This window comes from Mobula hypostoma, chromosome 10, assembly GCF_963921235.1.
Source record: "Mobula hypostoma chromosome 10, sMobHyp1.1, whole genome shotgun sequence".
Classification (NCBI taxonomy): Eukaryota; Metazoa; Chordata; class Chondrichthyes; order Myliobatiformes; family Myliobatidae; genus Mobula; species Mobula hypostoma.
The window spans coordinates 59,127,643-59,155,481 of record NC_086106.1 but is presented as its reverse complement, the minus strand read 5'-3'; the positions used below and the strand labels follow the sequence as shown (position 1 = coordinate 59,155,481).

Here is a 27,839-nt window from a genome sequence, read left to right as displayed (position 1 = left end):
ATAAAGTAGACAATAGCAAGCTGCCAAATAGTTCAACTGTGGCAGTTCGCATCCCATTGAATCTTCCAGTTAGAGATTCAAAGAAAACAGGTTTATCCAGATTTCACCCTGCTGTTAATCTGGCAGGAATATATTGTGTAAATACTTTGCACCTCCTGTACTCTCATTGCGACTTGATACACCCAACCAAAATACAACATTGCAGGAGGACCTTCTTAATAATTCTTGTAATAGCGCAGGAAGGCAGCTGACTTGCACCTTCTTTTGGGGTAGAAGCGAAGCTGATAAAAGTCAGTATTGCAATACCTTACTTTAATATTTAAAACTATCAACAATTAAATTGGATTGGAAAACTTTAGTAATCAGTTGGGGGGTCCTCTAGCCCACGTTATTCATCCTTGAGGTCATTTACTTTCCTGCTTTACACAATTTCATTTAAAGATTTTTTAAAAATACTGTTTAGTCATGAATTTAGGACATGCATTGGTATCTATTACTTTCAAAATATTATCACCTGTAATAAAGGAAATACAGCAGCTGATTTTCACTCAGCAAGTCCACCAGACATCAACATACATACAAACAGATTACATTGTTTTTAGATACCTTAGTTAAGATATAAATAGTGAACTGAAGCCTCTTGCTCTTTCAACAATGCAATGGAATTTACATATACATTTGAAAAACTATTGGGGATTTAATCCAACATCAGGTGGGGAAGAAGTGCAATTGTCTCTGTGTAGTGCACAGGATTGTGTTTAATTAGTTTTCTCTCAATTCAGAAATAACAAACAATGTAGTGCAGAGACTCATAGCATAGGAATGGGACCTATCGGCCTAATTTGTCTACACAAGCTGTAATGCCCATCTAAGCCAATTCTATTTTCCTGAATTAGGCCTGTATCCCTCCCCTCCTTAATATCCAAATGCCTTTTAAACATTGTAATTGTACCTACCTTTACCATCTCTTCTGGCAGATACCATCACCCTCTGAGTGAAACACTTGCCCCTCTGATCTCCTTTAAATGTCTCTCCTTTCAACCTAAACCTGAACCTTCTAGTTTCAGACTTCCTCACCCAAGGAAAAAGACTCTGACCATTTACCAAAAATATATTCTTTGTATTTTATTAGATCATCATCTGCCTTTTACATTCTAGTGAGAATAAACACAATTTATTCAATTTCCCTTTTACAATCTCACCTTTGCAATCCAGGCATCTGGCTGGTGAACCACTTCTGGACTCTTACTGCCACGTCATTCCTGTATTGTGGCAAGCAGAAATGCACACAATACTCCAGGCCAACATTTTATACAGCTCCAACATGACATAGTAACTGTTATACTCAGTGTCTCGGCCAATGAAGACAAGATTGCCAAATGGCTTCTTCATGACCCTATCCACCTGTGTCACCATTTTCAGGGAACTGTGTATACCACAATTTCCTTCTGTTTTTGATTACTCCAAAGGACCACCGTCTTCTTCATGATCTACGATGCCACCAAATTTTGTATTGTCAGCAAACTTTCTAAGGAGCTCAACTCACTCATATATACGGAAAACAATGACCTCAGAACCAATTCCTGCACACGACACTGGTCACGGAATTCCAGTCAGGAAAACATCCCTCTACGGGTATCTTTTGCCTTTTATCACCAATCCAATTTTGGATTCAGTTTGCTAACACAACATAAATTGCATGCGCCCTAATATTCTGGAAAAGCTTACCATACAGGACTTGTCAAAAGCCTTGCTTAAGCATGGTTACAGCCCTATCTTCATCAATTATCTCCTCAAAAAAAGTCAATCAGATTTATGAGACCAGATTTCCCCTGCCCAAACCAGATCGAGTCCTTTTAATCAGTTCCTGCCTTTCTTAGTGAATATAAACCCTGTCATTTAGAAAATTTTTCCAGTAACTTCCAAACTATTTCTTAAGGAATGACCTGTAGTTTCCTGGTTTATCACTCTTATCCCTTTTGGAATAAGGGAATAACATTAGCTAATGTTGCTCCTTAACACATATGTTTGAAATAAGTTGCCAATCTCCATTCTGAATGGTGTCCCTATTACTCCTGTATGGAATGCCAAAACACTTCATCTCTTAAATACCTCATAGTCTTATCCTGGTACAGACCAAATTTACTAAGTACATTTTAGCCACAATAATATCCTTTAACTCACCATGTTAACTTCAGAGATCATGTCTATGCTGGCGATGTGAATACTCATTCCCACTGTAACTGGAGATCCTGGAGATAAAGAAAATATTAAGAGTGTTTAATCATGCTGCTCTTTTCCAATTGCAAGCTCCTTTTAAGCATCCATTGTTGAGTTTTAAATGATGCACTCTCGAGCTGGGCCTCTTTCTCAAAGTATGTAAGAGATGAGACCTTTCCCAACCAGCTCCCAGTTAAAGTAAAAATTTCAATAAAATTACCAGAAGGCCAACTCAAACAGAACAAATTAATGACAGATATAATTTTACACTCAGATTACTGAAAGGATTACTGCAATAAAGGAAGGTATTTAGTGACAGAGAGTCAAACAAAGGTTTCAGTAACATCCAACAGAAATGTTAACAGTGATATAACATGAGAACTATAGTAGCCATCCAGGCCCAAGCTCCTTCCACAATGTCGTGACCTGTCATAAAATGTTCTGTATCTTCATGCCTTCCATTTGCTTATTTCACATTACAAACAAATTTTGTTTCGAAATTTTACATTGCAGCCTCTGAAATTTTTGGAAGGGATATTCTAGGATTCCCACGTCTATATGAAGAAATGTACCAGACAAGACCCTTCTGCAGCCTGGGTTTAACTTTAACATTATGTCACTATGCCTGGGACCCTCCCAAAAGTGGAAACCATTTCTGTCTATCAACCCAATCATCTTTTTTGATTGCGGAGCATCTTTAGTTAAAGCATTCCTGATAATTCATACCCTATAAAAATACAAAGGAGGCCTATACACACACACTATCTTGTCATCTTTTTCAGTGCGGGAATTTGACATCTCCCAATAGCCAAGGTTGGAGCTATCTGATAAAGTTTACTGATGATAACAGTTTGAAATACCTCCAAAGTCAGGCCTGAGGCGGATGTCGTACCCTCTGAGCAATCTGTCCACTGTTCTTTTCACCAGGGAAATGTTACCGATTCCATTGACACTGAGGCAAGAGAACAGAAAGAGCATCAGTCTGAGTCCGTCTCAAAACAGCCAACGTTCCCAATTGCTAATTGCAGCCGAAGGGTCAGATTTATATCCACAAATACAATACCCAATGAACAAAGGACTGGACTCAACTGGTGAGCAAGTTCTCTGATGGGTCATGCACAGGGTTCCTTGAAGTGCTATTTAAACGTCCATTTAACAAGGTCCTCTACTGTACAACATTGCCCCTATGACAACAAAATCTGGAAATTGTGGACCATTTTCCTCGTCAACACCTGGCAGAGAAGATACGCGTTCATGGTAGCATTCACCATCCCTCCAGTGTTCTAGCACAAGCTTTGGCTGTCTGTGGAAAAGGGTGATCAAAATTTTAAACACCGCACTGAAATTCTACTGTGCAGCAATGATCCGACCCTCTGGAATGCTTCTGAAACACGCTACCCATGGTGATCATCTCAAAGCACCAACATCATCCTACAAAATCCTCCAAATCCACTGACAGGATAAGCAAACCAACATCAGTGTCCTGCCCTCGGCCAGCACACCCAGCACCAAGACTACAACTATTGGGTCCACTGGACCGCTAAACTGATCATGTGCCTGACACCAGGCAACCTATTCTGAGCTCGCTCATGAAGGGACGGAGGATGTGCTTCACACGCCTGCTCAGAGTCCTCCTGAAAGAAGGTACCATCATTGCTCGTTTGTGAGAATCGCCTGGACTGGAGCAGCACGGAAGATGCCGGAGGAATTCTGCAGGCCAGCCAGCATCTGTGGAGGGAAATCGCCAATCTACATTTCAGGTCAAGACCCTTCATCGGGACCTGGACTTGCCCCCTTACCCTATCCCTGCAGCAGATGCTACCCAACTAACTGATTCCTTCAAGCACCTTTACATGTTGCTTCAGCTTCTCGCATCTGCAGTCTCCTGAGCCTCCATTCCCCAACCCAGAACTGATCAAAATGGAGACGGGGCATCCGGGAAGAAAGAGAACTTCAAATTTGATTTCCAGTGTGTCCCTTAATGTGAAAGCACAGAGGAAACACCAGCACCATTGCCCACCTTGATCAGCCCTTCCTCAGCCCACCAGCTCCCACCTTCGACCTCCTTTCCCAGATATGGTAGAGTGCACAGATGCCACTTTGGTCTGGTCAGAGTCCCACAAGCAATGGTGGACCAGAGAGGGTATGCGCATGGAATAAACAGTGGGAACCTATCAGTGCAGACCTCACCTGAATACACGGTGTGGAGCATACATGCAGAGTTAATTCACGCCTTTTAATGTCTCTCCTTCCAGCACACCGCCAGTTCTGTGAAGACAGCGGATGGAGTCCGCTGGATATTCAGAGCACAACCCGATTTTGGGCACATCAAAGGAAAGGAAGGGGGGTGCGGAATAGGTGATTATATTACTCGGCCAAAAACATTCAATGGTGTATATTCAGTGTTATATCTGAGACGGAATGGGAACGTGTCAGTAACCAAAGCCTGCATGCAGAATACAGGGGAGACGGTAAAGGAGGGTTTATCGGGGGGAATAAGGTTTAAGATTGGCGACCAGTGGAGTTAACTGTACCTTTGAGCCCAATAGACCACCGAGAGTCCGGTAAGGAAGGAGCAGACACCGGACACTCGCTCCTCCTGCAATCTCCACATCGTTGCTGTCTTCAGCTGCGGCCAGAAGCTCCCTCTCCCTCTCGGCTGCCCAGAGGTTCCGGCCCGGCTGCGAAGCCGCAGTGACTCCGCTCCCCGCTCCGCAGCGCAGCGCCCGCTTCAGCGGCTGCACGGTTCGCGCCGACTACCCCCGCTCCCTTCCGCTGCCCTCCTCATCGCTCCGCAGCCCTCCCGGGCAGCCCGACGACGGCCACCTGCCCCCTCCCGTACGCACCAGAGGGGGCATTTGTCGGAACCGGTCTGACGTCAGGGCTCGCCTCTTAACCCGTCTCCAGCTACAGACCTGGCCGTGGGCCAGGGGGTGGGGGTGTGTAAGGGTGGGTCAGGGATGCGGGGAGGAGCGAGGGCCAAAGGGTAGTGGGAGAGGAGGAAGTGGAGGGGAGAGAGGGAGAGGGGAAGGGGGAAGGGGGAAAGGGGAGAGGGGGGAAAGGGGAGAGGGGGGAAGGGGAGAGAGGGGAGGGGAAGGGGTGAGGAAGAGGGAAGGAGAGAGGGGAGGGAGGGGAAGGGGAGAGAGGGGAGGGAGGGGAAGGGGAGAGAGGGGAGGGAGGGGAAGGGGAGAAAGGGAATGGGAAGTGGCAGGGAAAGGGGGATAGAGAGGGGAAGGGGAGAGATGGAGGGGGAAGTGTGATAGGGAATGGGGAGAGGAGAAGAGGAAAAGGGAGTGGGAAGGGTAGAGGAGGGGGAAGGGGAAGGGGTGAGGGGAATGGGGAGAGAAGAAGAGGAAGTGAGAGTAGGATGGGAAAAGGGGATTGGGGTAGAGGGAGGGAAATGGGGAGGGGTAAGAGGGAGAGAGGAAACGGAAGGTGGAGAGAGGGAGGGGGAGAGGGGAAGGGGTGAAGAGGGGAGGGAAGGGGATGGTTTTTGGTAGAGATGGAGTAAAGGGGTAAGGGAGAGAGGGGGAAGGGAGAGGGAATGAAAGGGGAAAAGAGAAGGGGAGCAAGGGGAAGGGGAGGGAAGAGGGGAATGGGGAGGGAGGGAAGACTGGTAGGGGAGAGAGGGAGTTCAAGTGGGAAGGTGGAGAGAGGGAGGAGAAGTGGAAGGGGGAGGGGGGAGGGGAAGGGGTAGAGAGGGAATGGGAAGGGGGATGGTAAGGGGTAGAGAGGGAGGTTAAAAAGGGAAGGAGGAGGGATGGAGGGGAAGGGGAGGAAGAGAGGTGAAGAGAGTTAGGAATAGGGAGGGAAGAGGAGAAGTGGATGAGGGAGAGGGGAGGGAAGGGGATGGTAAGGGGTAGAGAGGGAGGGGAAGGGGAGAAAGGAGGGGAATGAGGGAAGGGGAAGGGGAGATGGAGAGGAACAGGGAGAGGGAATGGGAAGGGGGCAGGGAAAGAGGAGAGAGTGAGGGGGAAGGGAAAAGGGGAGAGAGGAAGGGAAAGGGAAGAGTGGAAGGTGGAAAGGGAATGGGGAGAGGAGAAGGGAATAAGTTCAGAGTAGGAGAGAAAAGGGGAGTAGGGAAGAGTGAGAATGGGAAGGGGAAGGAGAAAGGGGAGAGAGGGAGGGGGATGGGGAAGTGGAGAGAGAGGAAGGGGGATGGGGAAGTGGAGAGAGAGGGAGGGGGATGGGGAAGTGGAGAGAGAGAGGGGGATGGGGAAGTGAAGAGAGGGAGGGGAGGGGGATGGGGAAGTGAAGAGAGGGAGAGGGACGGGGATGGGGAAGTGAAGAGAGGGAGGGGAAAGGCGAAGAGAAGAGAGGGAGGCAGAAGGGGAGAAAGGGAGGTGAAGAGAGGGGGCAATGGGCAGAGGAGGAGAAGATGGGAGAGGGGAGGGGAATGGGGAGAGTAGAAGGGGAGAGTGCGAGGGGAAGGGGAGAGGGGGAGGGGAATGGGGAGAGTGGGGGAAGGGGAAGAGTGGGATGGGAGGGGGGAATGGGGAGAGTGGAAGGGGAAGGGGAGAGGGAATGGGAGGGGTAAGAAAGGGAGGGAAAGGGGAGAGAGGAATCAGAAGGGGGGTGAGAGTATGGGGGAAGGACGAAGGGGAGAGGGAGGGGAAGGGGAAGGGAGAGGGAAAGAATGGGAGAAAGAGGAAGGGGAGGGAGGAAAGAGGATGGGGAATGGGGAGATGAGGGGTTGAGAGTAGGATGGGGGAATGGGGAGGGGGAGACAGGAGGGGAAGGGGAGTTAAGGGTAGGAGTGGGAAGGTGGAGAGGACTGGCAAGGGATATGGGGAGGGGGAAGAGAGAGAGGAGGATGAGGGAGTGGGAGAAGGCGGGAGTGGGAAGGGTAAGGAGAGAGGAGGAGGAAGAAGAAATAGAGAGGAATGCGAAAGGTTGAGAGGAGGAGGGGAATGGGGAGAGAGGAGGGGAATGGGGAGAGGAGGGAAGGGGAGAGGAGGAGGAAGAAGGGGTTGAGAGGAAGAGGGGAATGAGAAGCGGGAAGGGGAGAGGAGGAGGAAGAAGGGGTTGAGAGGAAGAGGGGAATGAGGAGAGGGAAGGGGAGAGGAGGAGGAAGAAGGGGTTGAGAGGAAGAGGGGAATGAGGAGAGGGAAGGGGAGAGGAGGAGGAAGAAGAAGAGGAGAGGAATGGGAAAGGTTGAGAGGTGGGGAATGGGGAGAAGGGAGGGGAATGGGGAGAGTAGGAAGGGGAGGGCCGAAAGGAGGAGGGTGGAAGTGGAGAGGAGGTGGGAAGACAGTGGAGGAGGAGGGGAAAAGGGGATAAGAGTATTTTATATTTTATACTTTATTATCGCCAAACAATTGATACTAGAACGTACAATCATCACAGCGATATTTGATTCTGCGCTTCCCACTCCCTGGATTACAAATATTAAATATTTAAAATATTTAAAATAGTAAAAATTAGTAAATATTAAAAATTTAAATTATAAATCATAAAAAGAAAAATTGAAAGTAGGGTAGTGCAAAAAGACCGAGAGGCAGGTCTGGATATTTGGAGGGTACGGCCCAGATCTGGGTCAGGATCCATTCAGCAGCCTGCAATTGTTATGTCATCAGCAAACTTATATATTGAGTTTGATGGAAACTTGGCTACACAATCATGGGTGTACAGTGAGCACAGCAGGGGGCTGAGTACACAGCCTTGTGGGGCACCGGTGCTCAGAGTGATTGTAGAGGAGAGCTTGTCCCCTATTTTTACAGCTGGGTCCTGTCTGTGAGGAAGTTGAAAATCCAGCTGCAGATCTGAGTGCTAAGGCCCAGGTTCCGGAGCTTAGGAATCAGTTTATTTGGAATGATGGTATTAAAGGCAGAGCTGTAGTCAATGAAAAGGAGCCTTATGTATGCTTGTAAGGAGGAAGGTAGGGGCAGAGAGATAGCATCTGCCGATGACCTGTTGCTCCGGTAGGCGAATTGCAAAGCGTCGAGGTTGACCGGTAGGCTGCGGTTGATGGGTGCCATAACCAATCTCTCGAAGCATTTCAGAGCAATTGATGTCAGGGCCACAGGTCGATAGTCATTCAGGCATGCCACCTTGGTCTTCTTCAGCACCGGGATTATCGAGTAGGAGTTGGAAATGAGAGATGATGAGGTGGTATAGGGGACTGGAAAGCGAGTATGGGGGACTGGAAAGGGGGTATGAGGAAGGGAGAGGAGAGCTGGAAGGGGAGAGGAGGAGGGGGAAAGGGGAGAGGAGGAGGTGGAAGGGGAGAGAGAGTCGGAAGATTGAGAAAAGGAGGGGGAGTGGAGACGGGGTGGAGTGAATAGGGGGAGAGGAGGAGGGTTTGGAGGGGGAGGGGGAGTGGTGGCAGAGAGAGGGAAGGTTCAGAGGTAGAAGGAAGTGGAGGATGAGGAGGGGGACTGGCGAGAGGTGGAGAGGGAGTAGGGAAGGTGAGAGTGGGGGAGGGGTGGGAGAGGAAGAAGGGAGTGTAGTGGGAAGGGGGAGAGGAAGAGGGGGAGAGAAAGGGGAGTGTATTGGGAAGGGGAGAGGAGGAGAGGGAGTAGGGAGAGGAGGAATGGGAGTGGGGCAGGGAGAAAGGGGAAAAGAAGTGGAAGGGGAGAGGAGGAGGAGGAGTGGAGATGGGGGAGTGGGGGAGAGGAAGAGGGAGTCATTGAGAGGAGGAGTGGGAAGTGGAAGGAGAGAGGGTGGGGGAGTGGAGGGGGTATAGGAAGGGGAGAGGGAGGGTGATGGGGAGAGGAGAGCAGGTGTGAGAGGAGCTGGAATGGGCGAGAGGAGAGTAGGGAGTGAATGGGAGGGGTAGTGAGGAGGAGGGAGTTGGAAGAGGGAAGGAGATGGTGGAAAGGGTGAAGAGAAGAAAGAGAGAGTGGGAAGAGGGAGTGATGGAGGGAGGGAAGTGGGAAGAAGGGGAGGAAGGTGGAATGGAGGAGGAGGGTGAGTGAGAAAGAGGAGGGGAGGTGGGGAAGTGAGGGAGAATGTGAAGATGAGGGGGATGGGGAGGCGAGCAGTGGGAATGCAGGGGGTGTCAGAAGGGCTGAGGAGGGGACCGGGAAATAGGCTGGGGAAGTGGGAAAAGGGAGGAGAAAGGGGAGGGGAAGAGAGGAAGGGCAAGTGGAGGGGTGGAAGGTGGAGTGTAGAGTGGGGAGGGGGTGAGAAAGCAGGGGGAGCCAGTAAGGGAATGGGAAAAAGAGGGGTAAATGGGAAGAGGAGGGAGAGGAAGAGGAAAATGAAGGGGAGGGGAAGGTGAGAAGAGGATAGAGGGTGTGGAGCATGAGGAAGAGTTGAAAGGGAGGGGTAGGGGAGGTGAGGAGATGGGACAACAAAAAGTGAAGAGGGATGGGAGTGTTGGCAGAGGGGAGACAGTGTGCTTGAGAGGGGTAAGGGATGAGAAGGTGGAGGTTTAGAGGGATGGGATGAGGGAATGGGTGATCAGAGTGAGGGTGAGGAAGAGGGGGTGTGGGAAGCAGAGGGAGAGGGTGGATTGAGTGGAGTGAGGAGAGTGTGTGGGAGAGGAGAGTGTGCTGAGAGAACTGAGGAGGGATGAGTGAATGGGTAGAGGAGGAAAGTGTGAGTGAGTGGATCAGAACATTGGGTTTCTGATCGTCCTCCATGACACCTCTCCCACCCTCTTCCAATGCATAAAACAAACCCAATGTTTTACTCTGTGGACAGACATTACTAGGCAATGTGTCACCATTTCTACACTTACTTGACCTGGATTACATCAACATCTGAGTGAGAAACCACAGGGTATCCACATCACCTACACCAAGTTGAATACGAATGACCTCCTGCCTCTTCGTCATGTGTCGTGGCTCCTTCCTACAGAAACATATTCGGACCAGCACCTCTGACTAATGCCTGGCTGAATATATTTCATCTAATATTTAAACAAATGAGAAATTTAATACTACATGCTGTTATCACCACAATACTTGTAAAACCCAAAATCAATACATGACAAACATGTTGTGTGTGTGATATTAAAGGCCATCAGACAGGAACATTCCGTTATGTAAGTGCAAGTGCAATGTCTCTTTCCTGATGGAATACATCCGTCTCCACTGGCTCACAGAGTACCAAGCTTAGTATCTTGTCTCTCTTGAATGAGCCTAAGAGTTGTTTCTTGTTTGGGAAGCCATGCCTGAGAACTCAAGAGGCCTAAGTTTGATCTGACCCCTGATGCTGCCACTTCGGAGTCTGCACATTTTCCTTGTGACCATGGGTGTGGTAAAGCATATATATGTTGTAACTGGGTTAACTGTCTGGACACGCCCCTCTGCTGACTGCCCCTGTGGCTCCTCCCACAGATTCCTGTATAAAGGTGAATTCGCCTTGCCCCTCCCCCTCAGTCCAGGGGCAGACACTCAGCATGGAGGTCGTATTGTACAGCGAATAAAAGCCTTTCAGTATTTACCCTACTTCAGTCTTTTGGTGTTATTGAAGGTGCTTCAATGGGATTTTATCCCAGATGCTCTGGTTTTCTCTCACATCGATCCACAGGTTGGTGAATTAATCGACTGCTGTAAATAACCCCTATAAAGTGAGAGTTGAATCTGGTGAGAAGTTGATGAGAATGCCTTCTCTAGTCATTGATTTATTATTAAAGGACACCACTGAATGCAGGCTGTTTTTAATGGCTGCTGTCTATTTCCCACGGTCAACGTGCCTGGTAGGAGATGGCATGTACTGTATTTGAGGTGAAAGAGGGAAAAGTGCAGAGGAGAGGTGCAGGGTAAGGTTTGTTTTATATAGACAGTGGTGGGTGCCTGGATTGCACTTCAGTGTTGGTGGTGTAGGCAGGTACAAAATAAACGTTTAAGATCCATATCGTAAATATGCAAATTACTGAGGGACACAGACAATGTGCACAAAGGGATTAGGTGTCTTTATTTTAATTAGCTTTATGCATCACTGTGGGTCAAAGGGCATGTTCCTGTGCTGGACTGTTCTATGTTCTATTGTCACATGTACCAAGATATAGAGAGAATCTTTTCTTTCCATATCGTCCAGGCAGGTTATACCATACATAAATACAGAAAGACAGCATGAAAAGAAAATGTAGAATGCAAAATACTGTTGCAGTTGCAGAAAAAGAGCACTATGACATTTCTGCCCAATGTCTACATTACCTATACCTCTCGTCACTTAGAAATAAAATTCTACCAGGTCTCCCCTCAGTCTCGAATGTTTTAGAGAAAATAACCCCAGTTTGTCCACCCTCTTCATATAGTTTATATCCTTTAATCCAAGCAGCATCCTGGTAAAGCAACTTCGGTACCATTTGCCAAGCCTTCACATCCTTCCTGTAATGGGGCAACCAGAATTGCACACCATACACCCACTGCAGCCTAACCAAAGTTTTGTAAAATTACGACACAACTTCCTGACTCTAATGCTCAGTTCTCCAACCAACGAAGGCAAGCTTGCTGGACGATCTGATGGGTGAAAGTAGAGAGTGGACCCTCTTCCCTAACAGCTCAGCAGTCTGGGTTTTGGAATCAGAAGATGTCCATGTGCAAAGGTCAAGTATGTCATCAAGGTCAATAGTAAGCAGTGGGAGGTGATTTCTAACAGGAATGACAAACAAGAAGCTGACACAGTGCTAGAAAGAATGAAGTGCCTTCAAGTGTGCCGTCAAGGACAGCGAGGACCTCAACAAATCTCATTATCTAACAACTGTACATTTTTCACCATAATAGACCCTTCCAGCAATCTCCATCAACCACAATTCCCATCCAGCACACTTAGCAGGACTTCAAGATCCATATAGCTTTCACACTGTGCCAGCTATTCAGTAATGGCAGGCATATCACGAAGCATTTTGCAAGGGTCACAAAAATGCATCCTTCCTACTCATAGGAGGAAAAGACGCACAATTAGTACTAGCAGTAGCAGATGTTTCAGGGATGTGGGGAAGTCCTAAACCCATAACCTCAGCGCCCCAGAGAAGAGAGTCCTGTAAATTAATAAGGTGAGCTGCACTGAGGGTGCCAAGATCACTGAGGATGATAACATCCTCATAACTATTCTGTCTTCTCATATAACACTCTTCACACTTTCTGATGCACAAGCTAAAGGTGCACTCCGCTCTTAGCCTTTCATTCAAGTACATGTTAGGAGATGGAGCAGACCTTACAAGTCCTCAAGCCTGTCCTACTGTTCATTAAGTACAGAGCTCTATCAGCTTGTCTGCAATTCCAGTTTCCCGCTTATTCTTCCAAAATCTTGAAGTACAATTGATTGACAAATCCATCTGTCTGTTTTGAATATATCTGATGATTCAGTCCTCTGGGGCAGAGGTTTCCAAATTTTTACAGCGCTTTGAGGGAAGAAACTTCCTGATCTCTCTCTTAAATGGGCAGTCAGCTACTCTGAAATTATACCTTTAGATCGATAAGAGGAAATCTGTGAAGACCATCATAATCTAAAACAATGCAATAAAATCACCACTGATTATTCAAAATATTGCTCCATCTGCCGAACCCTACCTCATAACATAACCTATTCATAACTGGAACCAATCCATGAATATCTGAGGCTACATATTCCTCTTTAAGTAAAGAAAACAAACAGCAAGTTAGCTTGTTCAAATATCTTCAACATTACTCCTCTTCTCGACCCTTATAACCCATCCCTCTTTCCAAGAAGGCCAACATTCCATTTGCCTTCCCAGCTGCTTGCTGGATCATCCTGCTAACTTACTTACATACATACATACATACAGTGGTATGCAAAAGTTTGGGCACCCCGGTCAAAATTTCTGTTACTGTGAATAGTTAAGTGAGTAGAAGATGAACTGATTTCCAAAAGTCATTAAGTTAAAGATGAAACATCCTTTTCAACATTTTAAGCAAGATTAGTGTATATTTTTGTTTTGTACAATTTTAGAGTGAAAAGAAGGAAAGGAGCACCATGCAAAAGTTTGGGCACCCCAAGAGATTTGAGCTCTCAGATGACTTTTACCAAGGTCTCAGACCTTAATTAGATTGTTAGAGCTATGGCTTGTTCACAATCATCATTAGGAAAGGCCAAGTGATGTAAACTTCAAAGCTTTATAAATACCCTGACCCCTCAAACCTTGTCCCAACAATCAGCAGCCATGGCTCCTCTAAGCAGCTGCCTAGCACTCTGAAAATTAAAATAAATGATGTCAACAAAACAGGAGAAGGCTACAAGAAGATAGCAAAGTGTTTTCAGGTAGCCGTTTCCTCAGTTCGACAGGAACGGTGGAGGTCAAGTTGAGGTCTGAAAGACCAAGAAAACTTTCCAAGAGAACTGCTTGTAGGATTGCTAGAAAGGTAAATCAAAACCCCCGTTTGACTGCAAAAGACCTTCAGGAAGATTTAGCAGACTCTGGAGTAGTGGTACACTGTTCTACTGTGCAGCGACACCTGCACAAATATGTTCTTCATGGAAGAGTCATCAGAAGAAAACCTTTCCTGTGTCCTCACCATAAAACTCAGCGTCAGAAGTTTGCAAAGGAACATCTAAACAAGCCTGATGCATTTTGGAAACAAGTCCTGTGGACTGATGAAGTTAAAATAGAACTTTCTGGCCGCAATGAGCAAAGGTATGTTTGGAGAAAAAAAAAGGGTACAGAATTTCATGAAAAGAACACCTCTACAACTGTTAAGCACAGGGGTGGATCGATCATGCTTTGTGCTTGTGTTGCAGCCAGTGGCACAGGGAACATCTCACTGGTAGAAGGAAGAATGAATTCAATTAAATACCAGAAAATTCTGGAAGCAAACATCACACCATCTGTAAAAAAGCTGAAGATGAAAAAAGGATGGCTTCTACAACAGGATAATGATCCTAAACACACCTCAAAATCCACAATGGACTACCTTATGAGGTGCAAGCTGAAGGTTTTGCCATGGCCCTCACAGTCCCCTGACCTAAACATCATTGAAAATCTGTGAATTGACCTTAAAAGAGCAGTGCATGCAAGACAACCCAAGAATCTCACAGAACTAGAAGCTTTTTGCAAGAAAGAATGGGTGAAAATCCCCCAAACAAGAATTGAAAGACTCTTAGCTGGCTACAGAAAGCGTTTATAAGCTGTGATACTTGCCTAAGGGGTGTTACCTAAGAACTGACCATGTAGGGTACCCAAACTTTTGCTTCGTGCTCTTTTCCTTTTTTATTATTTTGAAACTGTAAAAGATGGAAATAAAAAAGTAATTTTGCTTAAAATATTAAAGAAATGTGTCATCTTTAACCCGCTGCCTTTTGGAAATCAGGTCATCTTTTACTCGCTTAGCTATTCACAGTAACAGAAATTTTGACCGGGGTGCCCAAACTTTTGCATGCCACTGTACACACATACATACATACATACACACATACTAATAAATAATGTGCTGGAGAGTAGATTGCAACCTTAAATATGTAGGGGATGAGGGGATGGGTGATCAGAGTAAGGGGGAGGAAGGAAGGATGTGGGAAGCAGGGGAGAAGAAGGAAGAGGGGATGAGGGTTGATTGAAAGAGAGGAGTGAGAAGAATGTGAGGGAGAGGAGAGTGTGCTGAGAGAACTGAGGAGGGACGAGTGAATGGGTAGAGGACTGAGTGGATCAGAGCATTGGGTTCCTGATCATCCCGCGTGATACCTCTCCCACCCTCTTCCAATGCATAAAACAAACCCAATGTTTTACTCTATGGACAGACATTACTAGGCAACGTGTCACCGTTTCTACACTTACCTCACCTGGATTACATCAACATCTGAGTGAGAAACCATAGGATGTCCACATCACCTACGCCATGTTGAATACGAATGACCTCCTGCCTCTTTGTCATGTGTCGTGGCTCCTTCCTATAGAAACATATTCAGACCAGCACCTCCGACTAATGCCTGGCTGAATATATTTCATCCAATATTTAAGCAAATGAGAAACTTATTCTATATGCTGCTATCACAACAATACTTGTAAAACCCAAAATCAATACATGACAAACATTTTGTGTGTGCGTGTGTGATATTAAAGGCCCATCAGAAAGGAAATTTTCGTTATGTAAGTGCAAGTGCAATGTCTCTTTCCTATTGGAATACATCAGTCTCCACTAGCTCACAGAGTATCAAGCTTAGTATCTTGTCTCTCTTTCTCATAAAATGATCTGTTCATAACTGGAACCAATCCAATCAATATCTGAGACAACATACCCATCTTGAAGTAAAGAAAAGGAATCAGCAAGTATTACTTCCAGGTAAACTTGTTCAAATATCTTCTACTTTCCTCCTCTTCTCTACCTTTATAACCTATCCCTCTTTCCATAAAGGCCAATATTCCATTTGCCTGCCCAAATGTTTGCTGGAATTTCCTGCTAACTTACATATGTACTAGTAAATTATGTGCTGAAGACTAGATTGCAATCTCAGATCTGTATTTCTACCTTACCCCTTAACCTTTCACCTCATTGCTTATCATGAACCTATCTATCCTACCATAAAGATATTCTAAGATTCTGCTTCCATTGCCCTGTGATCTTGCCACTGCCATCGAGCCCTGACGGAGGCCTGACTTCAACTCTGACCTGTGCCTGCTCTCCTCAATTCATTCTCCCAGGCTAACCCAAAAATCTTTCTTACGCGATGACCAGCCTATTTCTGCTTCTCATAATTTTGTGCACTTCTATCACATTCACCCTTTCTTCACTCCAGGGAAAATAAGCCAGCATATCCACTCTTCCCATAACTATCAATAACTAAAGTTGTTGTGATGGGAGATTTTAACTTTCCTAATATTGATTGGCATCTCCTTAACACAAGGGGTTTAGATGGGGTGGAGTTTGTTAGGTGTGTTTTGGAAGGTTTCCTGACACATATGTAGATAAGCCAACTAGAGGAGAGATGTGCTTGATCTGGTATTGGGAAATGAATCTGGTCAGGTGTCAGATCTCTCAGTGGGAGAGCATTTCGGAGATAGTGATCACAACTCTCATCAAAGTTGCTGGTGAATGCAGCAGGCCAGGCAGCATGTCTAGGAAGAGATACAGTCAACGTTTTGGGCCGAGACCCTTCATCTTGACGAAGGGTCTCGGCCCGAAACTTTGACTGTACCTCTTCCTAGAGATGCTGCCTGGCCTGCTGCGTTCACCAGCAACTTTGATGTGTGTTGCTTGAATTTCCAGCATCTGCAGATTTCCTCTTGTCTGCGTGATCACAACTCTATTTCCTTCACCACAGTGCTGGAGAGGAATAGCAGCAGACAATTTGGGAAAGCATTTAATTGGGGTAGAGGGAAATATGATACTATTAGCCAGGAATTTAGGAGCATAAATTGGGAGCAGATGTTCTCAGGGAAATGCACGGCAGAAATGTGACAAATGTTCATGGAACATTTGCATGGAGTTCTGCATAGGTATGTTCCATTGAGGCAGGGAAAGGATGGTAGGGTTGATGAACCATGGTGTACAAAGGATGTAGAAAATCTAGTTAAGAAGAAAAGAATAGCTTAGGAAAGGTTCAAGAAACTAATACTGTTAGAACTCTCAAAAATTACAAGATTGCTAGGAAGGAGATTAAGAATGGAATTAGGCGAGCCAGAAGGGGCGAAGTGAAGGCCTTGGTGAGCAGGATTAAGGAAAACCCCAAGGCATTCTACAGTATGTGAAGAGCAAGATGATGAGCCGTGTGAGAATAGGACCAATCAGGTGTGATAGTGGAAATGTGTCCATGGAGTTGGGGGAGGTAGCGGAGGTACTTAATGAATACTTTGCTTCAGTATTCATCAGGGGAAAAGACCTTGGCGATTGTGGGGATGACTTACAGTGGACTGAAATGCTTGCGCATGTAGACATTAGAAAGAGGATGTGCTGGAGACCAGATGAGATATACCCCAGGCTACTGTGGGAGGCAAGGGAGGAGATTGCTGAGCCTCCTGCGATGACTTTTGCGTCATCAGTAGGGACGGAGATAGTACCGGAGGGTTGGAGCATTGCAAATGTTGTTCCCTTGTTCAAATCTTGTTCAAGAAAAGGAGTAGAGATAACCCAGGAAATTATAGACCAGTGAGTCTGACTTCAGTGGTGGGAAAGTTTGTGCTTGCAAGCCTGATTGAATTCTTTGAGGATGTAACAAAACACATTGATGAAGGTAGAGCTGTGGATGTAGTGTATATGGAGTTCAGTAAGGCACTTGATAAAGTTCCCCATGCAATACTCCTTCAGAAAGTAGGGAAGCATGGGATCCAAGGAGACCTTGCTTTGTGAATCCAGAATTGGCTTGCTCACAGAAGGAAAAGGGTGGTTGTAGATGGTTTGTATTCTGCATGCAGGTTGGTGACTACTGGTGTTCCGCAGGGATCTGTTCTGGGACCTCTCCTCTTCGTGATTTTTATAACTGACTTGGAGGAGGAAGTAGAAGGGTAGGTGAGTAAGTTTACTGATGACACAAAGGTTGAGGGTGTTGTAGTTAGTCAGGAGTGTTGTCAGAGGTTATAGTGGGACATCAATAAGATGTAGAACAGGGCTGAGAAGTGGTAGATGGACTTCAACCCAGATAAGTGTGAAATGGTTCACATTGGTAGGTCATTCTGAAGACAGAATATAACATTAATAGTAAAACTCTTGGCAGTGTGGAGGATCTGAGAGATGTTGGGGTCCATGTCCATATCAGACTCAAAACTGTTGCGCAGGCTGACAGTTTTGTTAAGAAGGCGCATGGTGTGTTGGCATTCATCATCCGTGGGATTGAGTTCAAGAGCCGAGAGGTAATGTTGCAGCTATATAAGACCTTGGTCAGACCCCACTTGGAGTACTGTGGTCAGTTCTAGTCCCCTCACTACAGGAAGGATGTGCAGAGTGCAGAGGAGATTTACAAGGATGTCGGCTGGATTGGAGGGTGTACTTTATGAGAATAGGTTGAGCGAACTTGGCCTTTTCTCCTTGAGTGATGGAGGATGAGAGGTGACCTAATAGAGGTGTATAAGATGATGAGGGGCATTGATTGAAATGGCTAACGAGGGTGCATAGTTTTAAGGTGCTTGGAAATAGGTACAGAGGGGATGTCAGAGGTAAGTTTTTCACACAGAGAGTGGTGTGTGTGTGTGTAATGCACTGCCGGCGGTGGTGGTGGAAGCGGATACAATAGGGTCTTTTAAGAGCCTCTTAGATAGGTCCATGGAGCTTAGAAAAATAGAGGGCTATGTGATAGGGAAATTCCAAGCAGTTTCTAGAGTAGGTTACATGGTCCGCACAACATTGTGGGCCGAAGGGCCTGTAATGAACTGTAGATTTCTATGTTCTATCTTTTATGTTTTCTAATCAGTCAGCACCCTAGTGAGTCTTCTCTGCAGCAGAATAAACAGTGACTTTCAGCAATAACCCCCACTCCCACACCAAAATTCTCCTCTGCTCTAGTCAGTTTCCAGCCCATTCTAATTTATATTATTTAGCTCTGAAGTGAATGACTTCACACGTTATGTTCATCTTTCAACTTACTTGTAGACCCCAGTCAGTTTGGACTGTCAACAGCACCTCCTCCACTATCTCCATCAGTGCAGGTGAACCACAGGGCCGTGTGCTTAGCCCCCTGCTCTGCTCGCTTTACACCTGCGACTGTGTGGCTAAGCACAGCTCCAACACCATATTCAAGTTTGCTGATGACACCACTGTTGTGGGCTGAATCAAAGGTGGTGATGAATCAGCATACAGGAGAGAGAGTGAAAATTTTGCTGAGAGGTGTAATAACAACAACCACTCACTCAAAGTCAGCACGACCAAGAAACAGACTATAGACTTCAGGAGGGGTAAACGGGAGGACCATGAACCTGGCCTCATCAGAGGATCAGAGGTGGAGAGAATTAGCAACTTTAAATTCCTGGATGTTATTATTTCTGAGGACCTACCCTAGACCCAGCACGTAAGTGCAATTGTGACGAAAGCACTGCAGTGCCCCCGCTGAGGAATCTGCGGAGATTTGGCATGACAGCTAAAACCTTGATAAACTTTTATAGATGTGTAGTGACTGGCTGCATCGCAGCCTGGTATGGAAGCAACAATACCTTTGAATGGGAAATCCTATGAAAAGTAATAGATTCAGCCCGGCACCTCATGGTTAAAGCCCTCCTAGCCACTGAGTACACCTACATGAAATGCTGTTGTAGGACAGAAGCATCCATCATCAGAGATCCCCACCACCCAGGTCATGCTCTCTTTTCACTGCTGCCATCAGGTAGAAGGTACAAGAGCCTCAGAACTCACACCACCAGGGTTCAGGCTGTTGAATAGAAGGGGATAACTACCCTCATTTCCCATCATTGAAGTGTTCCCACAACCAAATATCTCACTTAAGGACTCTTTATCTCTTGATCTCATTATTTATTGCTATTATTTATATTTGAATTTGCATAGCTTGTTTTCTTCTGCACTCTGGTTGATCTATTATTGATTTTGTTATACTATTCTGCAGATTTATTGTGTATGCCCACAGGAAAATGAATCTCAGGGTTGTATATGGTGACATATATGTACTTTGATAATAAAACTTACTTTGAACTTTGAATTTAAACAATTTGCAATTCAGCTTCCTGTTTCTATTTCAGACCTTTCCTTTAAACATACTATAATCATGACTCCTGGGTTGTTGCGAGGGTGACAGTGGGAGTGAGAACAGAAGAACTGTGTATATTTAGGAGAACACCTTCATTCTGTTTGTGATCTTGAGTGCTGCGTACTGTTCAGCTGTTATCCTAAATCTCCATCTCAGTCCAATCATGACCTCACTGTGCTTGACCTCAAGGAGCAAAGTCTCATCATCAAATGGACACATAACCGTAAGCAGAGTACAGCAACAGTTTCCTCTTTCACCGTCTTTCTTCTTCTTTTCCTTTTCTGTTAACACCTTGTTTTGCAGGAATCTTATACTAATTATTTCATCTCCCACATTTGAACTAGCAGAAAACTTTATTTTGTTCTTCCAATTCTTCTTTCCACCACTCTTCCATAAGGTGAAACTTTTGCTTCTAACTTCACAGTTCTGATGAAAGCCTATAGTCATAGAACTGTATAGAGTGAAAACAGGCTATTCGGCCCACCATGTTCATGGTGACCATTATGCTACTATTTACAATCGGCCCATTACCTAGCACTCGGTCCCTAGTTGGCTGCACCTTGGTAAAAGCGCTTGTCCAAATTCTTCTTAAATATAATGAGTCACAAAGAGATTCAGCACAGAGAGAGGCCATTCCATCCAATGAGTCTGCACTCATCAGCCACCCATTTATGTCAGTCCTACATTAATCAATTCCCCCGATTCTACCACTTGGGGCATTTACTCTCTGACTCTTATATTCCAGACCCTAGCCAACAGAGGCAAGAATCCCACCTACTTTCTTCTGAATCCCTATCTATCTGAGCTGTTACTTCCAAAGATCTTGGAGCCTGCTTTGGTCCTCAATACTCTCTAGAGCCCTAGCATTCCTGGTGTATGTCCTACCTTATCAGGTCCTCCAAAATGCATCACCTTACACTCATCAGAATTAAGTTCCAAAAAGCAGCACACACACAAAATTAGGAGGTCAGGCATGAATAAACAGTCAATCTCTTGGGCTGAGACCCTTCTTCAGGACTGGAAAGGAAGGAGAAAGATGCCAGAATAAAAAGGTGAGAGGAGGGGAAGGAGAACGACTGGAAGCTGTCAGGTGAAGCTATGTGGATGGGAAAGGTAAAGGACTAGAGAGGAAGGAATCTGATAGGAGAGGAGAGTGGACCATAGGATAAAGGGAAGGAGGAGGGGATCCAGGTGGTAGGCAAGTGAAAAGAGATAGGCAAGTGGGAGGAACTAAAGATGGTGCCAGAGGTTTTTGCGGACCTGGGCGACTCTTCCAGCTCCTCTGTGAAACAGTTTAATTTCTTTTCTTCTCGTGTCTTTTTTGCCCTTTTCAAGGTGGCTAGGGTCCTGTTGGAGTCCATGATCTACAGCAGCACTCAAACTGTTGTTCTTCAGAGGTGGTAGATTCTTGCTCTCTCGCTCTCTCATCTGCTAGGCTGTGAAGTTTACTCATTTTGTCTATTTAATCAGTGATATAATTAGCAGGCACTTTGACAAGTGACAAGTAACAAGTGGCAAGTATTAAGTAACAAGTAAAGAACGGTAAAACTTAATTGTGCTTTGCTTCAGTAGCAGAGGCAATCAGAGAAAAGTAGTTGAGTGATACATTTGAGCTTCCAAAAGGCACTTGATAAAATGCTGAATTTGAGGTTACAGAGGATAATTACCAAATTTGCAGATAACTAAAAACTCAGAGGTACAGCTTTCTGAGAGCAGGATTGTCACAGGCTAGTGGAATTGATGGACAGAGGCAAATAAAATTTAATTCTCAGAAATGTCAAGTGCCACACTTTGGTAAGAAGCATCAGAAGAGACAATATAATCAGGGATACAAGAACAGATTGATAAAGGGGTATATATGCCTCATTTCCTGAAAGTAACAGGACAGGCTGATAAAGTCATTGTAAAGTGTATAGGATATTGAACTTCTTTAAAACGAAGGCATAGATTACAGGAGTAAAGAAGTGATGACAGTGAACATTTAGAAAACAACATTTCTGGTGACCTCACTTTTAGTATCACAGAGTCATAATGAGATACAACACAGATACAGGCCTTCAACCCTTTGCATCCAATCTGACCATCATTCATTCTCTAACAGTAATTCTATTATAAACAAAATTTTTATTCCCCCCACACCGTCATCAATTCCTCCCCCTCCCCAGATCCTACGCTCACACACTAGAAGCAACTTACAGTAAGCCACCGACTCCCATGTCTTTAGGATGGGGGAGGAAACCGGAGCAGCCAGGGAAATCCACGGGATCACAGGGAGAAGGTGCAAGCCCCATACAGACAATGCCAGAGGTCAGAATCGAACGGTGCTAACCTCTGTCTGCTTTATCATATTGCTCCAAGTACTCCAACATCACATCCTTAACAATCGACTCCAACATCTTCCCAACCTCTGAGGTTGGACCTGCTGGCCTAAAATTTCCTTTCTTCTATCTCTCACCCTTCTTTAAGAGTGGAGTGATGTTTGCAATTTTCCAGTCCTCCAGAACCATGCCTAAACCTAATGATTCTTGTAAGATCATTACCAATGCCTCCACAATCTCTTCAGCCACCACTTCCAGAACCCTGGGATGTACACCATATGGTGCAGATGACTTATCTACCTTCAGATCTTTCAATTTCCCAAGAACCTTCTCTATAGTAATGGTAACTTCATACACTTCATGACTCCTGACACCTGGAGCTTCCACCGTACTGCTAGCGTCTTCCACAGTGAAGACTGATGCAAAATACTCATTCAGTTTGTCTGCCATTTCCTTGACCCCCATTACTACCTCTCCAGCATTGTTTTTTAGCAGTCCAATATCTACTGTCACATCTCTTTTGCACTTTAATTATCTGAAGACATTTTGGTATCCTCTTTAATATGATTGGCTAGCTTACTTTCATATTCCACCTTTTCCTTCTTAATGACTTTCAGTTCCCTTCTGTTTGTTTTTAAAAGTTTCCCAACCCTTTAGTTTCCCGTTAATTTTTGCTCTATTACATGCCCTATATTAGGCTTTTATGTTGGCTTTGACTTCTCTTGTCAGACATGGTTGCGTCATCCTGCCTTTTGAATACTGCTTTGGGATGCGTCTATCCTGTGCCTTCCGAATTGGTTCCAGAAATTCCAGCCATTGCTGCTCTGCTGCCAGTGTACTTTTCCAATCAATTTTGTCCAGATCCTCTCTCAAGACTTAGTGAATTCTTTTACTCCACCGTAATACCGATACATCTGACTTTTCAAATTGCAAGGTGAATTCTATCATATTATGACCATTGTCCCCTAAGGGTTCTTTTACCTTAAGTTCTCTAATCAATTCTGGTTCATTGCACAGCACCCAATCCAGAATAGCTGATTCCCTAGTGGACTCAACCATGAGCTGCTCTAAATAGCCATCTCATTAACATTCTAGTAATTCCCCCTCTTGGGATCCGGCACCAGCCTGATTTTCCCAATCTACCTGCATATTGAAATCACCCAAGACTATTGCAACATTGCCCTTTTGACATGTATTTTCTATCTCCTGTTGTAATTTGTAGACCACATCTTTAGTATTGTTTGTGGGTTTGTATACAAGTCCTATTAATGTCTTTTTACCCTTGCAGTTCCTTAGCTCTTCCCACAACAATTCAACACCTTTCGATACTATGTCACCTCTTTCTAATGATCAAAAACATGTTCATATTATCTTCTGCAAGTTACGTGTTCAAAATATTGTAAGCCCGGAGTGTTTGTTCTCAGTTTTGAGGTTGAGAAAGCATCCTATGTTCCTATTTCAGCATAATTGAATTAATTCCTGCTATCTACTTATTTTTAGATCAGTATTTTTCCCTCTATAGCTCCTTTGCTGCATTGAAAAACGTGCTTTTAATCAAAGAGAAAAATAACACCAGTTTCAATCACAATACACTGATGCTTAGCAACCAAGGTATGGAAAGTCATGCTAGTGTAATCAGAAGTGTTCTTGTATGCTGATTTGAATGCTCAAAAGCCTTTCATCATTTGCTGAATCAGTCAGGGGCAAAATAATATGCCAGATCTATGAGGTACCTAGTTCATTGCCTCCTCCATTGTATTCCCAAAGCCTTGATTTGGGAATATTATGGGATCCTTTGTTTTTCTTGGCAAATTCAGTTTGGAGAATACTGTTGGAGAAATTCTGAATGAATATTTTCTGAACCTTTCGGAGCAGACCTGAATATGTACTCTAAATAGTATGGTGAAAAGTTTTAGTATATTTGGACCAACCTGTTAGCAGTAGGCAGCCATTGATTCCAGGGGATCATGGGTTTGTGTCTCTGATGGACTGTGTCCTCTTCAGGGTGCAAGCCTGGGCCAGAAGATTTGAAGAACTGGCTGTTGCCTATGCAGCAAGTTCCCCCTCTCCACGTCACTGACGTAGTCCAAGGGAAGGTCAAGCACCAATACAGCTTGGCACCAGCGTTGTCATAGAGATTGCCAGAGTGAAGTTGTAAACAACATCAAACTGCCTTAGGGACCCCGGCTCCAGATTTCTTCCTTGGGGTTTACTCCTAAAACCTTTTCCCATGAGGCAGCGGAGGTTTAAAATCAGAGTTTTCCTTCTCCTAGGTTGGCTGCTGTCCAAGGCTGACAAGCCCCACATGCCCGAAACAACTTGTTTTGAGACGCCAGTCGTCCGCCTTTGCCCCTTCTCTTGTCAGTAGAAACCGTTCCTCCGGGCCTAGCAGCTAAGCCACATATGACGGCCGAGAGTTGGACGTGGTTGTCAGAGCATGCCATTTGGAGCACCTTATAGGTAGTAGGAGCTTATCCCCGCTACCACCCCCAGCTATGACAACCTTAGGAACCACCAACCTATTAGAACCTGTTGATTATCATGTTTGAATTTCCATTGCCTTTTTTTTTGCTTAGCATCAGTACTGTGATTGAATCTGTAAGTGAGAATGATTGAAGTTTGTGGGATTAATAAGGTGAATATGAGGAGGATACTTCCTCTTGAGAGGGAACGTAGAATTCAGGGTCACCTATTTAACACAGAGATGAGGTAAAATTCTTTCTTTCCTATGTTGTTCCAAGGGTTGTAGAAGCACGGTCATTTACTACGGATATAGAAGGGCCAGATCCGTTCTTGATAAGCAATGTGGTGAAAGGTAATTGCAGGTGGATGGGAATGTGGAGCTGAGTTTATGATCTGATCAGGCCATGTCAATTGGGGTAACTGTATTTGCAATCCTTCTAAAATCCAGTCCAAGGCCCAATTAGAAATCAACTTTATGTATGGTTTTTTTTTTGCTCAGGTACGGCATTGGTAGCTGGTGGTCCAAACACTTTATATTTAGAAGTCTGCCTATATGAGCTGACGTCAACAAGTATTGCACTCTTACAGAATCGAATGGCTCTGTGATTGGAAGTGGAAATGATGGAACAGAATTCGCATTACTGTTATCTTGATTAACTTCTAGAAATTTCAGCCTCATCAAAATCCCTGCTATCTGTATCAGCATAAACTCCTGCTTAGTTTCTATCCCTGCTTCCGTTCCTGCTCCACCAATTCCAACACTTTAAATCCTTTTATGAATTACATAGTTCTGCAATCACCATCAGGACTATATCAATATGTTCTTCAGTTCTGTTGTGTATCGTTGACTTAAATAGTTCCTCTATTTGTCTCAGCATCCATCAAGCTAACCTGCATCTTCTCTTTGAATCTGTCCACCTCTCCAACTCTCTTCTCTTTTAAAATGTTCATGAACAAACCATAATGGCTCCTTAACAAGAAATAAACTGTTGGGAAAAATTAATGTGTCAGGCAGCATCTGTGAAGACAAAAAAGATATATTGGCATTTTGAGTCAAGACCCTGCATCAGGACTTGTTAGCAGTTCCTTAAGTGTCTTGAAATGAAGAATAATCCTCTCATGCCCCAGACAGGGAAGGATGGGGAAGTTGTAATTTTAGCCAAGGTATTATGGTAAAATGCTTTTTGTTCACTTCAGTTATTTTTCCTTAAAATTCTATTGGGAGACCTGGGAACCCCATTTTGTTAAAAAAAATGTCTTTCTTTAAACTTTATTTAAATACACAACAGCAACTCCAGTTTTTGAGACCAGAGAACAACTGTCCAATCTATGTTTACGCAGGAAGACTTTCTGGCAACAGTTCTAAGTTTCCAGTTGGCCTATTGAATCTATGTTGCCTTGTTGTATGAATGGCTTCTTGACAGCATCTTAATGGAATGATAATGGAGTTTTGGAACTAAGGCTTGCGATTGGTCTCTGTCAATTGGTCTTCAATAGATCCAAATAAACGGTGAGAAAACTCCTGGAGGAGGGCAGCTTTGGGAATCGTATCCAAAGATTGACAGTTCATCCTGAGCATCCTGAGATGGAGGAATCTCTGTATTCTGGTGATGCCCGTGGAGAACTTGTACATCCCTCTGAGAGCACTAGTATCTGGGGACAGTTGATGGGAATGTTGGGAGAATGGGTTACAGGAAATATAACACTGGATGAATGTGGCTGCACTGTGAACTGCTTGGTCTTGTTATTTCCATCTATGACAAAAGGATATCTAAAATGTGAGATCAGTCTTTCAGATCTGGTCCTGCAGAAAAGATGAGAAGCATTCAGGAGATCACACAGTGTCTGCAGATGAGAAAACAGGTTTGGAGCTTCATTACAAAGACCCTTCACTTGGTCCAGGTAACAATGACAGTAGGGACCATGGTGTTAGGGTATATTCTGGAGTTATGGAGTTATATGTAGCAAATATCAATTTCAACAGCAACCAGTCTTCAGACATGAATGTTGATTGTGGATTGAGTTTAAAATGCAGCCCAGAACTATGGTGTTGTTGGAGCTGCAGGCTGGGGTTGATTGCAAACAAAGAAACACTCATTGACCTGAGACGACTGCATTTGCATGAATGCAATCCTGAGTCAGTGAAGATTAGATTAGATTAGATTATGAGGACACACAGTCCTCTTTTATTGTCATTTAGTAATGCATGCATTAAGAAATGATACAATGTTCCTCCGGTGTGATATCACAGAAACACAAGTCAGACCAAGACTGAAAAACTGACAAAAACCACATAATTCTAACATATAGTTACAACAGTGCAAGCAATACTGTAACTTGATGAAGAACAGGCCATGGGCACAGTAAAAAAAGTTCAAAGTCTCTCAAAAGTCCCATGATCTCACGCAGACGGGAGAAGGAAGAAAACTCTCCCTGCCATGCTTCCAGTGCCACAAACTTGCTGATGCAGCATCCTGGAAGCACCGGACCACAGGCCGACTCTGAGTCGTCCGAAAACTTCGAGCCTCCGACCAGCCCTCCGACACCGAGCACAGAGCACCATCTCTGCCAAGTGCTTTGACTCCAGCCCCAACCACCAGCAACAGGCAAAGCCGAGGATTTGGGGCCTACCCTCCGGAGATTCTTGATCGCACAGTAGCAGCGGCAGCGAAGCGGGCATTTCAGAAGTTTCTCCAGATGTTCCTCCGTGCTTCTCACGTCTGTCTCTATCAAATCAGAATTGTGCATGGCCCCTATTTAACAAATAGGATATCATTTCACCGGAGAGGCCACGCATGCTGTGTCGCGCCGCCATCTTCTCCTCCTGCCAAAAAATTAACATTCATTTTGGGTGTCTGAAGTGTCGGTGTGAAGATTGAGAAGTTTCAAAATCATATGCAATTCAAAGGAAGCATTGTAGATATATTGTTACTATAAAGTTATATGTAATTCAAGGGGAATACAGTTTTGTTTGGCTCTATTCATATATGGTTGAATGATAATTAAACTTGAATTTGATTAGATTTGATCCGAAAGGAAGCATTGTGGATTCATTGTAACCATAGAGTTGTCCTGCTGTTATCTTTGACCTTTAGCATATAAAAATGTCAGATAATATTGGGTCAGGGAGGCCTCTTCTTCCAAGAGTGTCTCCAGTATGGTGCCTGCTCTTTGGTTGAAGAAAGACTTCTGTATTGACCAGCTTCAGTGACTCTCCAGTGACTTCATTCACAGTCACAACATTTGGGGGCCTGTCTGGGATACGTTCATGACCCATTGTTTGGCCAGTGATCTCAGCAGTTTAAA

The 27,839-nt window shown here is 44.8% G+C and overlaps 1 protein-coding gene across 3 annotated transcripts in view; it reads right to left on the bottom strand.

Moving 5' to 3' along the window:
- Positions 1–5,109, bottom strand: part of LOC134352932 (gamma-aminobutyric acid receptor subunit beta-4-like) — a 180,481-nt gene extending 175,372 nt beyond the window's left edge. For all 3 annotated transcript variants that reach the window (XM_063060573.1, XM_063060574.1, XM_063060572.1), the window contains exons 1-3: positions 4,755–5,109; positions 3,081–3,172; positions 2,185–2,252 (exon numbers count right to left, since the gene is read on the bottom strand). In XM_063060573.1, the coding sequence (XP_062916643.1) occupies positions 2,185–2,252; positions 3,081–3,172; positions 4,755–4,834 (240 nt within the window). In that variant the 5' untranslated portion in view covers positions 4,835–5,109. The remainder of the gene's footprint in view (positions 1–2,184; positions 2,253–3,080; positions 3,173–4,754) is intronic.
- Positions 5,110–27,839: the final 22,730 nt, after the last annotated feature.